At 42.0% G+C, this 16,230-nt stretch overlaps 2 protein-coding genes across 2 annotated transcripts; both read right to left on the reverse strand.

Annotated features, from left to right (window-relative positions):
* Nucleotides 1-1,165: 1,165 nt before the first annotated feature.
* On the reverse strand, nucleotides 1,166-6,959 carry LOC131474842 (NACHT, LRR and PYD domains-containing protein 3-like). Its single transcript, XM_058652534.1, has 8 exons — nucleotides 6,566-6,959; nucleotides 4,560-6,405; nucleotides 4,304-4,474; nucleotides 3,674-3,847; nucleotides 3,395-3,568; nucleotides 3,149-3,322; nucleotides 2,428-2,471; nucleotides 1,166-1,748 (listed from the first exon to the last, which is right to left on the reverse strand). Exons 1-8 carry the CDS (start codon nucleotides 6,864-6,866, stop codon nucleotides 1,183-1,185), a joined length of 3,450 nt encoding a protein of 1,149 aa, XP_058508517.1. The 5' UTR covers nucleotides 6,867-6,959; the 3' UTR covers nucleotides 1,166-1,182.
* A 2,788-nt stretch (nucleotides 6,960-9,747) lies between these two features.
* On the reverse strand, nucleotides 9,748-15,276 carry LOC131475701 (uncharacterized). Its single transcript, XM_058653969.1, has 4 exons — nucleotides 14,846-15,276; nucleotides 13,201-13,376; nucleotides 11,162-12,026; nucleotides 9,748-10,524 (listed from the first exon to the last, which is right to left on the reverse strand). Exons 1-4 carry the CDS (start codon nucleotides 14,979-14,981, stop codon nucleotides 9,764-9,766), a joined length of 1,938 nt encoding a protein of 645 aa, XP_058509952.1. The 5' UTR covers nucleotides 14,982-15,276; the 3' UTR covers nucleotides 9,748-9,763.
* Nucleotides 15,277-16,230: the final 954 nt, after the last annotated feature.

Consider the following 16,230-nt stretch of genomic DNA (forward strand, 5'->3'; position numbering starts at 1 on the left):
TAAAAACTCAATATGTGGGTGTGTAACAAAAGGTGACCTGGGGATTCCAGTCTAAAGTGGGAATGGACATTAACTTTAACTTTAACATACTGTATATTGTTACCATTCAATGTAAACTGTAGCTGATTTGATTGTAAAGTAACATGAAAGAAAAACACAATATTTCATTGTTCAATCAGATCTCAGATGTTTCCACGTGAATACAATTGTTTGGATTTGAATAACCAAAAAGGTTCTTTCTATAAAAAACAACACAGGAGCATCCTTCAAATGTTTGGGCCAGAGCGCCATCTAGTGGTACGTCCTTTGAAATCTCCAGAACTGACACTGACTGCACATACAGTCCAGTATTATTACCACTGCACTCACTGACAGAACTCAAGTGAACTGGCAAAGTGAAATTATGTTTAATTTAATCAGAATGTCCCTCTCCACCACTGACAGTGATGTACCACTACACCATAAGCCAGGGGTGTCCAAACCAGGGGCCACATTTGATAATGTTTAGATTTCTTGGGGCTGATTCTCCTTTCAGACCTTTTTTTTTTTAACAGTAAAAGTTTTTATATAATCATTTTATTTTCATTGTCACAATTATCATTTTTAAATGGCAACATAACCAAATCCAAGCCATGCAGGAGTGAAAAAATTAAATTTAAACTTTCACAGTAAGTACAGTCAGACACGAACAGAGGCTGTTTGAACCAGGATGAGGATTTGGAGGAAACCTTTTGTCTGAGTTTCTTGCCGTTTTTAAGCGTCGAGCAGCGACATCACTGTCCTCACTCCTCAGGTGAGTCTGCAGAGCTCTCAGCACGGATGACCCTATGGTCCCTATTGTAGCTGCATTAGCTGCAGTCACTCGCTGTTATGCTTCTGAGCCTCCGTCTGTCAGTGCATTCTGGGTGCCGCACTGACCAAGTGAAAGAGAAATAGTCTTGTAAACGGAGGGTTGCCGGTTCACATCCTGGGACAGGTCCAGGGCTGGGCCTCGCCCGGCGCTCCTGTGCCCGGTTTATGTGTGTATGTATGTAATTCACTAACAGGGATTGGTGTAAGTGAATTAAAACTAATTCTAATTTTAATTTAGACATGAAAGCAAAACACTGAGAGACAGTTGACAGGCTTCATCAGCATTGTGTGAATGTACTGGACAATGGTCTGAATGTAGCAGGCATTATTTTATTGTTTGTTCAAGCAGGCGCCAATCTCTTCGTCCTCCATCTGACACAGAGTCACCGAGCAGTTCAACCCGACCCAGAAGCCTGGGTACAGGGGTTCTGTGAATGTGGAATAGAAGGTGTGGAGGTGGGTGAGTGCTTCAGAGGAAACTCTGTAGAAGGACAGCATGCCAGCAGGCCAGTCCAGATACACTGCTATCCTGGAAGTGCTGAGGGGATGAAACCGTACGTTTGTTATTATTTTATTATGCCAACTATAGTACTGGTCATCAGTGCACTCTAGACACCAGGACTTCTCATTCCACCCGAAACAGCAGTCGATGCCTTTCCCACTCCGGCCGATCCCTCTGTACGACACTGCAATCCAAACCCGTCCCTTCCACTCCACCTCCCAGTAACAGCGACCAGTCAGACCTTCTCTGCACAGCAGCTCACACCAGCCAGAGAACCTGTCGGGGTGATCTGGGTACGGCTGTTCGTCTCTCCTCCTCGTCACTCCCTTGTGATCGTCAGACAGGACGAGGTCTCGGTGTGCTGTGTCCAGGTCGAGCGTGAGTTCACAGGCATCTGATGGAAACCACAAGACACGGGTCATGTTATGAATGTATGCCGACGATTCCACATTGTATTATGCTGCAGAAACAATGTTTTATCAGCTGAGTTGAAAAGGGTTTTTGATCGGATAAAACAAAATAAGTTAGTACTGAACATGTTGAAAACCAAATCAATTATCTTGGGATCGAGTCATAAACTGTCATCTGCACCACGGATTAGTCTGAACTTGGTTGGGGAACCTATAGAACAGGTAATAAGGTAAAATTACTGGGCACAATAATAGATAGTCAGCTCTCATGAGCAGAACATATTGATGCTATAGTGAAGAAAATGGGTTGCGGTATCTCCATGGTGAGGAAATGTCTTATGCCCCTGCATACATCGTGGGGCAGGTGGCTAAATCTTTAATTTTATGTCACCTGGATTATTGTGCACCTGTATGGTCATCTGCATCTAAAGGTCAACTAAAGAAATGACAAACTGCCAGGTTAGTATTACACTGTTCCATAAGAACAAACACTGTCAGTATGCATCGTCGACTCTCATGGTTAACAGTAGATAACAGGTTGGTTTTCAACACAACAACATTTTTCAGAAATACTGTTTTTTCTTCTCAACCCGTTTTCTTATATAACCAAATTTTCGTTCCCATTTATTCCCAAGAATTCTGATCATGTCAGTACATACTTACATTTCTTAAGACCGGATTTCAACCAGCGCACTCTAGGGTCGACCCTTGGAAAAGACGAGGAGTTAAGCAATTTATAACATTTGATTTGAGAGATTTCCCATAAATCATTTTACAGCTTTAAAGAAGAGTCTTTAAAGGGATAGTTCAGGCATTTTAATTGAAGTGTGGTTGTATTAGCTTAGGACACTGACTCTAATTGTCATTAAAAACAAAGCTGCCAGCAGGACACACTTCTATGTTATTTGCAAACTGCTCCCTCTCCTGCACCAGAGTCCAGAGACACAGGAGCTGCTGGTCCACTACTGCCTCACCTGGGACGTCTGAGTCGCGTAGGAAAATCCAAAAAAAAGGATCACATTCATCAAAGTTAAAAAGGGGGTAACTGTGCGTTGATGGTAGAGCAGGTTGTCCAGCAAACCGTAAGGTTGTAGGTTTGATCCCCCCCGAGTTTGGACTAGATGTAGTATAGTATAAAAAGCTTTGTGATGTGATGGACTGGTGTCCTGTTCAGGGTGTGACCCCGTCCTATGTTAGCTGGGATTGGATGGGTGGAGGATAAAGCGGTAGAAGATGAATGAGTGAATGAGACACAGCTTGCGAATGTCGTGATGTAAAATTGCTGATTTTCTCTATTGACTTTGGTTCATGAGAAAGAACACACTTCAAAAACCTGAATTATCCCTTTAACCAGGAACAATGTGTGAATTCTGTCTCTCCATACTTCAGAGTGTCCAGTCTCCACTGTGGGTCCTCCACTCCAGCAGACAGGCTCATCACTCCAGAATCTCCTAGATGATTGTAGCTCAGGTCCAGTTCTCTCAGAGAGGAGGGGTTAGAGCGCAGAGCTGAGGCCAGAGAGACACAGCCTTCCTGTGTCACCAGACAGCCTGACAACCTACACACAGAGGCCACACCAGGTTGTTGTTTCTGCCCACTTAAAAAAACAAAACATTCAGGACTTTCTAACCTGAGAGTTTCCAGTCTACACTGTGGACATCCCAGTCCGGCAGAGAGAGCTTTTACTCCAGAATCCAGCAGGTCGTTGTTACTCGGGTCCAGCAGTTTCAGACAAGATGACTGTGAGCTGAGAACTGAGGCCAGAGCTTCACAGCTCACCCATGACAGCTTACACAAATGCAGCCTTAAAGAACATGAAAACACATTCAACTCTGCATCTGAAATTTTTGGAAGGTGCAGTGGAACATGAAAAAGGTCTTTTCATGTACTCGTAGCATTGGATTCTAACCTGAGAGACTCCAGTGAACAGTGCAGACTCTCTAGTCCAGCGCAGAGCAGCTTCACTCCTCCGTCCTGCAAGTTGTTGTTCCCCAGGTCCAGCTCTCGCAGAGTAGAGCATCTGGAGCTGAGAACTGAGGCCAGAGTTTTACAGCTTGTCTCTGTGAGGTTACAGTCACTCAACCTGAAAAATGTGACAAAAACAAATAGATTGAAATGTTTATTGCAGCATATTTTAGTTTGGATTTGGTGTCAAGGCTCTCATCTCACTCCCCCCATGATTACATAGAGATACTCAGTATTGATGAACAAATATTCCAACTCCCTGTTGGAGCCTGCAGGTGTTGCTGAGATTGTGATGGGGCGGAATCAACTGGCAGCAACTCTAATACAGGACAGCAGATGTGGTGGCAGTAAATTTAGCAGCTAAAATAGACTAACAAATGGGTACGATAAAGGATTATGGAAGGTCAGGTGTGTCATGAGTAAAACTGCTTGAAGGCTTGTTTTGCTTTCCTCCAAATGACCATTGGATATGAGCATGTTCTAGAATAAATGATTACAGAACAAATGATGGCTTTAACCTTAATGTACTGCCACATGCATATTTTTTTCACGATCACGATGAAATAGAGCTGACCTGAGTGACTGGACTCTGCAGTGTGGGCTCTCCAGTCCAGCAAAGAGCACTGCAACTCCGGTGTCAAGAGGATTGTTGCTGCTCAGGTCCAGCTCTCTCAGATTAGACTCCTCAGAGGTCAGAACTGAAGCTACAGCTTTGAAGCTCTCTGACAGATTACAGCCACTCAGCCTGATGAAGATTAATGGAGGAAGAATGATCTATTTCAAACAACTAAAAACACATTTGATACTCTTAATGTTATACATGTACCTACAGGTATGTCGTGGATTCTTGAAAGGCTGGCAGCAGCCTCAGAAGACCCTGCTCTGAGGCACAGTATTTCTTCAGGTCAAACACAGCCGGCTTTTTGTCTGAAGACAGAAGGATGAAGACCAGAGCTGACCACTGAGCAGGAGAAAGAAATCTTTTTGCGAGGTTTCCAGAGTTCAAGTACTCTTGAATCTCCTCCACGAGAGAATGATCATTGAGCTCATACAGACAGTAAATCAGGTTGAAGCTTCTGTCTGCAGATGGATTCTTGATCTTCTTTTTGATGTACTGGATTGTCTCTTGATTACTGCTTGGACTCGTGTTTTTCTGGTGAAGCAGGTCTGTCAGAAGATCTTGATTTGTCTGCAGTGAGAGGCCCAACAGGAAACGGAGGAACAAATCCAGGTGTCCCCCTGGACTCTCCAAGGCCCTGTCAATTGCAGTTCTCTGGACCTCTGTTGGAGATGTTTTGTTGAAAAACATCCACGGACTTTTGGAAGTAGACTGGGATTCAGCCATCACATTCTTGCCGTTGTTAATGAGCGATAACCACACATAAAAAGCTGCCAGAAACTCCTGAATGCTCAGATGGATGAAGCTGAACATTCTGCTCTTGTCCTTCTTCTTCCAGCACTCCCTTCTGAAGATCTGCGTGAACACTCCAGAGTACACAGAGGCTTCACTGAGATCAATTCCACTTTCATTTAGGTCTTGCTCATAGAAGATTATATTTCCTTTCTCCAGCTGGTTAAAAGCCAGTTTTGCAAGTGACTGGATGTAGAGAATGCTCTTCTTTGTGCCGTACTTCTCTTTGGTCTGTCTCATTTGAAAAGCCAGGAATTCGGTGTACATCCCGGTCAAAGTCTTGGGCAGCTCCACTTCCCCACTGCTTTTCAACACGTCCTCCAGCACCGTAGCGGTGATCCAGCAGAAGACTGGAATGTGGCACATGATATGGAGACTTTGTGATGCCTTAATGTGGGAGATCACTCTTCTCGCATGCTCATCGTGGCTGAATCTCTTGGTGAAATAGTCCTCCTTCTGTTGGTCGGTGAACCCTCTCACCTCTGACACCATGTCAACAAACTCCATGGAGATCTGGTTGGCTGCGGCAGGTCGTGTTGTTATCCAAAGACGAGAGGATGGGAGCAGAGTCCCTCTGATGAGGTTCACCAGCAGTCCTTCTATCTTTATTGACTTTGTCACATCAATTACTGTTTTCTCTTTGGCGGTGAAGTCGAGCTGAAGACGGTTCTCATCGAGTCCATCCAACACGAAGAGGAGTTTGAATTTACTCTTGTCATAGTTGGTGTTTCCTGACCTCTGTAACTGGGCGAAAATGTAATTCAGTGTGTCCTCTTTGATATCTTTGGTTTCCCAGATACATTTGTGGATGAATTTGGAGAGGCACAACCGTTTTCCCTTCAGCAAATTCAGCTGGCGGAAGGTGAAGGGGAATATGAGATGCACATCCTGATTGCTTCGTCCTTCAGCCCAGTCAAGGATGAACTTTTGGACAAGAAATGTTTTCCCAATCCCTGCATTCCCAGTGGTCAGCACTGTCCGTATGGGTATGTGTTTTCCAGACGGGTGTTTGAAGATATCCTTGGGTTTGACTGATGTCTCTGTTGCGGCTGTCTTTCTTGATGCCATCTCAATCTGCCTGACCTCGTGTACTCGGTGGTTTTGCAAGTTGCCGCCATCTGTGATGTAGAGTTCTGTGTAGATGTCAACGAGAAGCTTTTTGTCCTGCGTACCTGACATTCCCTCCTGAACACACATGAAGCGGTTCTGAAGATTAGACTGGAGAGTTTGTTGGTGTGATGTGATCAGCTGTGGAGGTTTTGGTGCTGATGTCAAACACAAGAGACAGAGGAGACAGTGGCTAATGTTATTCATTTACAGGCATGTAAACAGATGTGTACTAACGACCACATCTGTTCAAGATAGTGATATATATATTAAAGGGATGTTACAGGAGTGAAGAGATTTTACTCAAAGTGTCCTGACCTCTTGATTTTGAAGTGATGCTTGATAGTTGCTGCACAAGATCATTTCTGTTGATCTTGATCAAAAGCCCTCTGGTGACCTCCAGAGCTCCATGAAGGTCATAGAACTGCACCATCTGAGCAACGGTGTCCTGCCTGTCGGCCTTCTCCAGCCTGGCCACAGGAATGGCCGGGCAGGGATCATGGTGTGGGATGATTGTGTGCACAATATCCACCTGGTGGATCAGCCACTTGAACTGCTTGAATTCATCGTCCCTCAAATCCTCCAGTGTTAACCACAGCGTCTCCTTAAGTGCAGTCATTGGGATTTAGAAAGTGGCAATTGTTTTACCTAAAAGAAAGTGTTTTTTGAAGATTATAGATTAATCAAACAGTTTCTGGCCAGCAAAATCACTGACCTGCTCAGACGACGACTGCTTCTCTGACAGTAGTGTGTCAAATCATGCTCATTTCCACATTTCCTCTGTAAAATGAAAATGACGGGTGTTCCTTTACTTCCTGTTTGCCTGCACTGATCTGCTGGCAAGAGTTACCCTAATATTAACCACAACATGCTGTATTAGTCTTTATATGTTTTAAGATTATTTTTTTTATATGTAAAAGTGAAACATCACTTACCCTCTTGACGGACTCTCGATCTTACAAATGGAGAATGTTATTTCACAACACAACACCGGAGGTTTGGTATAAGGAACAAAACTCACCACTGGATCAAACATACAGCATTTCAGACACTTCCCTATAGAACGCGTGTTGAAGATTTGGGGACATCTAGGGGTGAATAATACCCCTAATACCAACTGAATAATACCTTTTATTTTTCTCTCATTTGATTGTATGAGTGGTTTGAAATCATTCACTCACTGTTGAGTTTGAAGGAGAGACTGATGTTAAAGACCTTCATTGTGTTGTTTTCTTCTCCTTCATCCAACCCCGTTTTGTTTCTGGTGCATTTGTAACATCACATTTCACACACAGGCAATGAAAACCTTGTTAATCACCTTTTGTGGTTGAAATCTTTTGGATCATAGCCACACATTTTTGTATGATTATGGTTTTATACAGAGCCAAAAGTCCATGAATTATTCAGGCATTAAAGATTATCTCCAATGAAGGTTTTTAGCTGTTTATTTGCTTTTTTCCCCCCGTTCATTAATGTTTTGTAATTTTTTTGAAAGGTGCTGCAAGAATAAAATGCTGTAATGCTCCAACATACAGTAATATGTAGTCGTAGTATAGTCCAGTGTTAAACATAAAGCGTTGCTACATTTGATATAAACACGTGGTGAAAAAAGCCTGAAGCCAAATAAATAAATGGAACAAATAGAACACACATGACATGTGCATCGTGCACAGTAAACTATAACTACAATATGAGCCGTACTGTCAGTCAATCAAAATGTGACACTGTAAATGGAGGATAGATTTATGATAGCACTCTAAACAGAGCAGATATAGATATATTTTTTTATTTTAAACATTCACTTTGACATCAATGATTTACAAGTCTTTTTCAGAATAAAAAAAAATCAACGCCACCAACATAAAAAAAAGAAAAACGCTTGATCTTGACTGATCTCAGAAATGATCTCAGCTCAGAAATGGCTTGGATTAACAACAACAAATCAAATTGTGTCACAGCCCGAGGCCAGTCACCTTCGGGGAAATCTGCTCTCAAGTGTTTCCTGTTGACAGACAGAACATGGGTGAAAATATAACCTCCACTTCAGAGAGGTGAACCTCAACTAGAGGCATCTATATCAGTATCTGACATGGCAGAACCTGTAATGCAATATTTGTTATGTCCAAACACATCAGCCTGTATGAAACGCCATGAATCAAAGCGATATCCCTGTGCCTGGTGGGCGTGTGCACAAAGACGTGTGTTTATAAATAAAAGCTGTGTGTTTATAAATACACATACATAAATATGTTTGTACATATGGCTGAGCTTCCTCTTTTTTACGGACCACAACACGGAGATTTAAGTAAGTCACTGTAATTAAAAACTTCCTAATAAACTGCTACATAACTCAATCTCTCTGATATTCTCATCTGCATTTAATTGAACTGAATTTTGAAAAATTAAAAGGTTAAAAATAAAAGTTAACCTTCCGTTAAAGGCCCCTTTAACTGCTGTTAAAGGTGCAGTGTGTAAGATTTATGAGGTAGGCGTTGAATAAACAATTCATAAGTTTGTTTGTACATGTGTTTTGTTAGGCTAAGAATAGGCTTTTTCATATTAACTTTAGGCAAGGGTCTTGCTTTAGGGAGGACACCAATGAGCGCCGCCGTGTTTCTACAGCAGCCTGAATGGACAAAGCAGTTAGCAGCGGTGTCAAACTCAATTACAGAGGGGGCCGAAATGAAAAACTGTGTCCAAGTCGAGGGCCACATGAGGTCAAGCAACAAAATATTCAGTACACATGATTTTCCATTGTACATTTCCATCTGTCTTGCCATTTTTATCAATAATCTGTCGATTATTTTCTCCATTAATCGAGTAATGGTTTGGTCCATAATATGTCAGAAAACAGTGTCTTTCAAACCTGGAAATGATGATGTACCCAAATGTCTTGTTTTTGTCCACAAACCAAAATGATTCACTTTTAATGATTTCTTTGTGATGTGGAGCAAGGAAACCAGAAAATAGTCACATTTAAAAAGCTGGAAAAAAAAACAGAAATCTTGTTTTAATCATGAAAAAAGCCTCAAACCGATTAATCGGAAATAGTTATCTCGTGGGCCAAATACAACTGCATGGTTTGACACCTGGGAGTTTTTGAAGCAAAAGCTTAGAAAGCAAGCACAGTGAAAGTTACCTTTCTTTGAAAACACAGCGCAGGACCACACGCTAACAAACCACGAGAAAACCTCTGATATTTGATGTTGGTTCAGTAACATCATATCAAGTAGTGACTACATTCTTGTTGGTACGGTGGTTGCTTTTTAATTTAAACACATAACTTTTCCTCATGTGTTATTAATCACCAGAACCAGTCAATGAACAATGAAGTTAGTAATTAGAAAAGGCTAATAAACAACAGTCCTCAGTAGTCTTCACTGCATTTTCTTGGGAAATGCACATGTTCTGGTTGAACATGTTGGTATTCTGTGGTCATCGTCTTTGCAGTATCAAGTACAAAATTCTACAAATTCTTCTTTTGCATGCTGTGTGTCGACATCTACGCATTCACCCTCACAAAGCGGTCGTCGAGCTTTGTGCGTGGAGTGTTTTGCGTATTCGGTGGGACTGCGTGTGACAGTGTGTGTGTACGAGGCTGTGCACAGCGTGTCTATATCTGGCGGACATCAGGTTGTAGAGTAGAGGGTTGACGGCGGCGCTGAGGTAGTAGAGGACTGAGGACACCAGATTGAAATACTGAGACAGATAGTATAAAAAATACAATTGTGTGTCGTCGTGTGTGTTATTGTATGGGTCGGTGTCGTTCTGTGAGTTGACGCACCCTTTTTGTGTGTCATGTGTCGTAGTGTTTGTGCCGTTGTGCAGTTGACAGTTTGCATGTGTGTGTGTTTCCATGTCAGGGTCTGAGGGATGTGCACTCGCTGCGTTTTTGTGGTGCACTCTGGTGTGTGATATAACAAGTGAATGTAAGTGTTCGCGTGCGCTCATGTTGTCAGGATATGCTTCTGTGTCAGTGTGCGCTTTGGTGTCCACTTCTACGTCGGTGTGTGCGTCGACTTTGACTCTGGTCCTGTCACACGATACGTGACCTTTCTCTGCGTGAGCGTGTGTGGTCATTTGTCCAGTCTGGGAGAGACTCTGCGGGTGTGTGTCTGAGCTTGCAGGACTATCAGGAAGTGTGTTCAAGTCTGATTGTGAGTTTGTGTCCATGTAAGTTTCCTGTCTTTCGGTGCCAGTGCCCAGAGAAAGAGAGAATATGGTCCGACCAACATGGAAGGGCAGCCAGCACAGGACAAACGCCAAGACAATCACTCCTGAAGGAGGTGAAGAGACACGAGAGGAACATGGGAAGCAGAAGGAGTAATACATTAGCTACTTTATAATCCTTTTAATCCCTCTTAAACTAAGGCCCCATTCAGACCTGGTATTAACATCTGTCCTCAGTGATCCCATCACAGGAAACTGAGTTGAATAAGTCTGTTCACATCTGACATTAGAATGCATCCTGGATGCGCCGCACATGATCAAATCACTCAGGAAGGAGGTTACAACCAGGGATCTGAAAGCTAGCGATTTATTTAAAGAAGAGACAGACAACTGTTTGGTTAATGGTGTAAGGACATGGCAGTAGCACCCCTGCATAAAAACACATGCTTAGATATGGAATGATGGCAGTCCTTTGTGCCATTAATTATACAATAAGTGAGAGATAACTGGGGAAACCAATTTATATGCAGATGGTGTCATTTTTGTATCACCATTACACTGTTTTAACATTATTATGACACATTTAAAGACCCAAAGTTGTCTCTTTCAGCTTGTCTAAGCATATGAAAACATTACAAATGAAAATCACTCAAATATGTAACTATATAAAACAAGCAATATGATAAAGCTACCAGAAATGAATACACTTTAACATCAGCAGTGTGTGTGTGTGTGTGCTCTCACCAAGCATTTTAACAGTGTGCCGGTGACTCTGGTCTTTGCGGCTGCTTTGTGGGCGGAGCCACAGTGTTCGTCCGATGAGGCTGTAGACCAGTCCCAGGATGCAGAGCGGTACCAGGAAGTACAGGTTGGAGAGAATCATCATGGCTGACAACAGGCCAGATGAGACGGCATAGTGCGTGCAGCGACACTCTCTCATGTCCCACTCTCCTCCCGCAACAACATCCTCCTCCTCCTCCTTTCCTCCTCCCTCGTCTTCTTTCATTTTATTTTGCTGCATTCTGTCATCTTCCATCTTCCCCCCTTCTTCTTCACCTCCTCTTTTATCTACCTGGTTCCCATCTTCCCTTTCTCCTCCATCTCCTTGTTTCCTCTCATCTGTTTCTAGAATTTCCAGCTTTCTCTCCCCTTCTTCTTTGAACAACTTCTCTCTCTCACCCAATCCTATTGTCTCTTTCTCTTCCCACTGTATACCCTCCGGTCCTCCACCCATCAATCTCAAGTGTCCATTTCCTCTTTCCCCTCCACCTATTACAAATGCACCCTTTTCTCCTTCCCTGCCTGTCCACCCTGCATCCTCCCTCGATCCTCCAAACCCTACTTCCTCTCCCCCAACTTCCTCCACTCCAACCATGATCAACACTGGTGCTGCACTAACAGCCGCACCCAGCCAGAGGCAGCCAATGAGAGCCCTGGTTCGGCGCCGCGTCACCAAAGTCTTGGCTGCGATTGGCCAGCAGACGGCCACGTACCTTTCAAGGGAGAGGAAGGTGATGTGGAGAATGGTACAGAAGGTGCAGCACTCAGAGAGGAACATGGTCAGTTTACAGGCAATGTCTCCCAACAGCCAGGGTCTGGGCCTCCAGAGCTGAGAGAGATGGAACAATGATTTTACTTTTGTACTTGATTCTGACACATGGAAACATAAATCAACCAAACAACCAACACATCAACCAACCAACAAACCAATCAACACACCACTCAACCAACTAACCAATCAACACACCAACCAATGAACTAACGAATCAACCAACCAACACACCATCCACCCAACCTACAAACTAACCAACATACCATCCAACCAATGAACACATCACCCAACCAAACACAGCAACCAACCAATCAACCAACCAACACACCAACTAACAAACCAATAAACCAACCAACAAACCAATCAACTAACTAACCAACACAGCAACATATTATCTAACCAACACAGCGACCAACCAACACACTAACTAACACACAAACCAATCCCCTAAGCAACCAACATGCCATCAATCATCCAACCAACCAACCAACCATCCAACCAACCAACACACCAACTAATCAACTAACCAATCAACCAACACACCAACTACCAAACCAACCAACCAACACATCACCCAACCAACCAACCAACCAACCAACACATCACCCAACCAATACACCAACTACCAACTACCAAACCAACCATTCAACACACCATCCAATCAAACAACCAACCAACACACCAACTAACAAACCAACCAATCAGCACAACAACCAACCAACAAATCAACCAATCAGCACACCAACCAACAAAACAACCAATCAGCACACCAACCAATACACCAACTAACAAACCAATCATTCAACACACCAACTAACAAATCAACCAATCAGCACACCAACCAACAAAGCAACCAATCAGCACACCTACCAATACACCAACTAACAAACTAATCATTCAACACACCAACCAACCAATCAACTAACCATCCAACACATCAACATACTACTAACCAACACAGCAACCAACCAACAAACACAACAACTAACTAATCAACCAACCAATGAACACACCAACTAACAAACCAACCAACACACCAACCAATTAACAAACCAATCAACAAACAGACCAACCAACCAACTGTAATTGTATAACACATTTTGTATTTTTGGAACAGTCTATAGTAAAGTACCCAAGAGTTAAACAGTCACCAATCTCAATCTCCAGGTCAGCCTTAAAGGTCGGCCTTTTAAAATCAACTCATATTTGAATGCATTATATGTGAGTGTACCTTATATAGATCCAGAGGCAGCAGCAGGAGTATTAACAGATCACTGACCGCCATGCTGCTCAGGTACAGGTAGGTGGAGCTTCTCATGTGTGGACGCAGCCAAACCACCAGAATTGTGAGTATATTTCCAAGGAGGCCAAAGAGCATCAGTGGAATATAAATCACAGTCACACACACTAGAAAAGAAAAAGAAAAGTGATTTATTTACAATGGAAAAGTGATGATGTTATCTCACTAACAGTATTGCATGCATTCACGATTAATGGCACAGGTAGCTTGTAAAATTGTTTCCTTTTTATTATAAGGCTGATTTACAAGTTTCCTTTCTGTAACACACTTGATTAAAATGATCAGCTCATCATCAAGCTCTGCATACACCTGATAACAACCCCTTTATTTGAATCAGGTGTGTTAGAGAAAGGAAACTTGTAAAGCAGCAGAGCAGTGCGTCTCCAGGACCAGGGTTGAGAAACACTGGACTAGAGAGTTTGATCTAATGTATCAAACTAAAAATTCAAAATTCTGAGAAGATGGGTTGTTTTTTGCGATCAAATGATCAAATACAGTAAATATGAAGCTGCTAGCAGCCAGATATCTGAGCATGTAGAGAAGAAATACTAAGATAAAAACAACTAAGATAATGGCAACACAGTTTTTGTAATGGAAACATAATTTCGGTTATTGTATTTCATTTCTCTCAATAGATCATCTATAAATTCTACACACTGGACAATTAAGTGCTTAACAAACTACCTAAAACATAATCAATGACATTTTAAGAGGCCACGTTTTAGTACCTTTACCTTTGTAGCATCAGGCTTGTGTTATACATGTTATACTGTACATGCTACTGTAGCTTATCATGGTATATGCTATCTTGGAAAGCAAATCATGCACAAGTTAGTATCCTTCTCATTTTCTTATTGTTTAATTATCTGTTTAATATTAAATATAAAAGGGGAGTTTTTAAATTGTGTCTATTCTTTCAGATAAATCTAGTTTTTTGGTTTGTTTTTGTTACATTAGAGGTCTTGTGTGTAATTATTTTTGGCATTTGGCATCTGAATATATGAATTGTTGTTTTCATTGCCATACTGTACACAAGGAGTGGGCCGTCTCTATGGAGGCCACCATGTTTTAAATACTAAACACTGATAACTGAAGGCTACAATATGGCATTTTTCCAGTATACGGTTGTAGCTTCTACTGCAGTGACGTTGTTTTATACGCAACACAAACACACAAACCAGTGACGAGCAAAGCAGTTGTTCTCGGTGTAACTGAATCATTAGAATCACTTCATGACACAGTCACTGAACTGAAATACAACTGAACAGGTTGTGATTTGGTTCACGATCACCGGCTTTCAGCAGGGCTGTCACTAAATACACCAGACTGCTCTGTTAAATATGGAGATTTTAGACATTTCCTTGCTAAATGTTGGAGATTAACACAAGTTTTCCGTATTGTTAAGTCTTTTTAACTGATCTACAGTTCGGCTTGATTCTTTTTATGCTACTGGAAACGCAATTTACCCGTGCCGTGCCGTGCCAAGGCAAGCACACAAATAGAAAAAGCGCCTTTAGGTTCCATACAATTTTTAATCATCATGCACTAGTATTGTAGTCTTTGAGGTTTTATCTACCTAGCTCAATCAATCCAAACATAGGTTCCTCCCACTGGCAGTCCTGGTTGGAGCAGTGTTCTGGGAAGTCTGATGAGAGGCCACAGTTTTTATCTTCACAGCCACGGCCCATGTCTGCCAACTCCACAAGATCCATGGTGGCACAGGGTGGGGCTGGACATGGAAAGCATGAGGCAGTAGAAAGCGGCGGGGGAGAGGTGTGTGTGTGTCCTGGGTTACGGGGAGCAGAGGTGACGCACACGGATGGATTTCCTATGAAGCTCGATCACAGTTAACACTGACGGGGACGGTCAGCGTGGACCGGTGCTATCTAGTCATGAACACAAGAAAACAGCACTTGAGAACAGGAGAAAACATGAAATACACGCTGAACCAAACACATAAACACACAGAGGGACTGATCTTTGAGAGAGTTAAATCACATCTGACCACTCTGCTCTTCTTACTGTCAGTAGAAAGGACATATTCACTGTCAACACAGCTAAGTTAATTTAAAGGGCCACAATTTTTAATTTTCTAATTTCCAGAGATAAATGTGTTATTCCATCATCAGTAAGTAGATCTGAGATACATGTCTTATTCCCACAACAACAGATATTTTTTTTATTTTTATAAAAATAAATAAAATTGACAAAATGTCGGCGTCAAAGTCACTTCCTTCAAAGAAACTAAAAGCCCTACACTGCCCCACGCCTACTTACTGAGTAAAAGATCTGAAAACACAGCAGCATCACAGTGATTTTAAGTTTATTCTTCATTTGGGAATAAAGTGGGGGAAAAAATGGATGAAACCAACCCTTTAAACATTTATATCATTTTTATGTCACTGACACCATCACTTCTATGTAAAAAGGTAGCAATTTAAAAGTGAACGTAACATTTTAAGAATTAAAACAACAAAATAATTAGATTATACAAAACATGCATGTACACACAGAGAGAAAGAAAAATCATGCTCTTCAAGACTAAAGATAAAATCATACACTTACTGATTCAGGGGACGGATGAAGATCTCTGTTTCAGAGAAACACTTGCTTTGACTTACAAACCTGCATGTAGGGGTCTCTCTCTCTGTCTCTCTCTGTCTGTCTGTCTCTCTCTCTCTCTCGCTGTCTCTGTCTCTCTCTCTCTCTCTCTCTCACACACACACACACACACACACTCGCTCTCCCTCTCCCTCTCTCACTGGGTGCTAGATATTAAAAAGGCATATTACAAAAAACTGTGTGTATCTTTTGTCATCTAATTATTTTGTTGCTATATATATATGAATTAATTGCTCCAAGCCAGATTTTTGCTGAAACATTTTATATATATATATATATATATATATATATATGTGTGTGTGTGTGTGTGTATATGTATATATGTACATGTATATATGT

Source organism: Solea solea, chromosome 16 (assembly GCF_958295425.1).
Source record: "Solea solea chromosome 16, fSolSol10.1, whole genome shotgun sequence".
Taxonomy (NCBI): Eukaryota; Metazoa; Chordata; class Actinopteri; order Pleuronectiformes; family Soleidae; genus Solea; species Solea solea.

What these genes read in the sequence shown, in the direction of transcription:
- LOC131474842 (XM_058652534.1), bottom strand. Translation starts at nt 6,866, where the DNA reads ATGACTGCACTTAAGGAGACGCTGTGGTTAACACTGGAGGATTTGAGG. An exon ending in TGCAGAGTCCAGTCACTCAG is followed by an intron (nt 3,848 to 4,303) that starts GTCAGCTCTATT and finishes CACATTTTTCAG; the next exon opens with GTTGAGTGACTGTAACCTCA. An exon ending in TGGAGACTGGACACTCTGAA is followed by an intron (nt 2,472 to 3,148) that starts GTATGGAGAGAC and finishes GTCTTTTCCAAG; the next exon opens with GGTCGACCCTAGAGTGCGCT.
- LOC131475701 (XM_058653969.1), bottom strand. Translation starts at nt 14,981, where the DNA reads ATGGATCTTGTGGAGTTGGCAGACATGGGCCGTGGCTGTGAAGATAAA. An exon ending in TGCCTCTGGATCTATATAAG is followed by an intron (nt 12,027 to 13,200) that starts GTACACTCACAT and finishes CATCTCTCTCAG; the next exon opens with CTCTGGAGGCCCAGACCCTG. An exon ending in GCACACTGTTAAAATGCTTG is followed by an intron (nt 10,525 to 11,161) that starts GTGAGAGCACAC and finishes CACCTCCTTCAG; the next exon opens with GAGTGATTGTCTTGGCGTTT.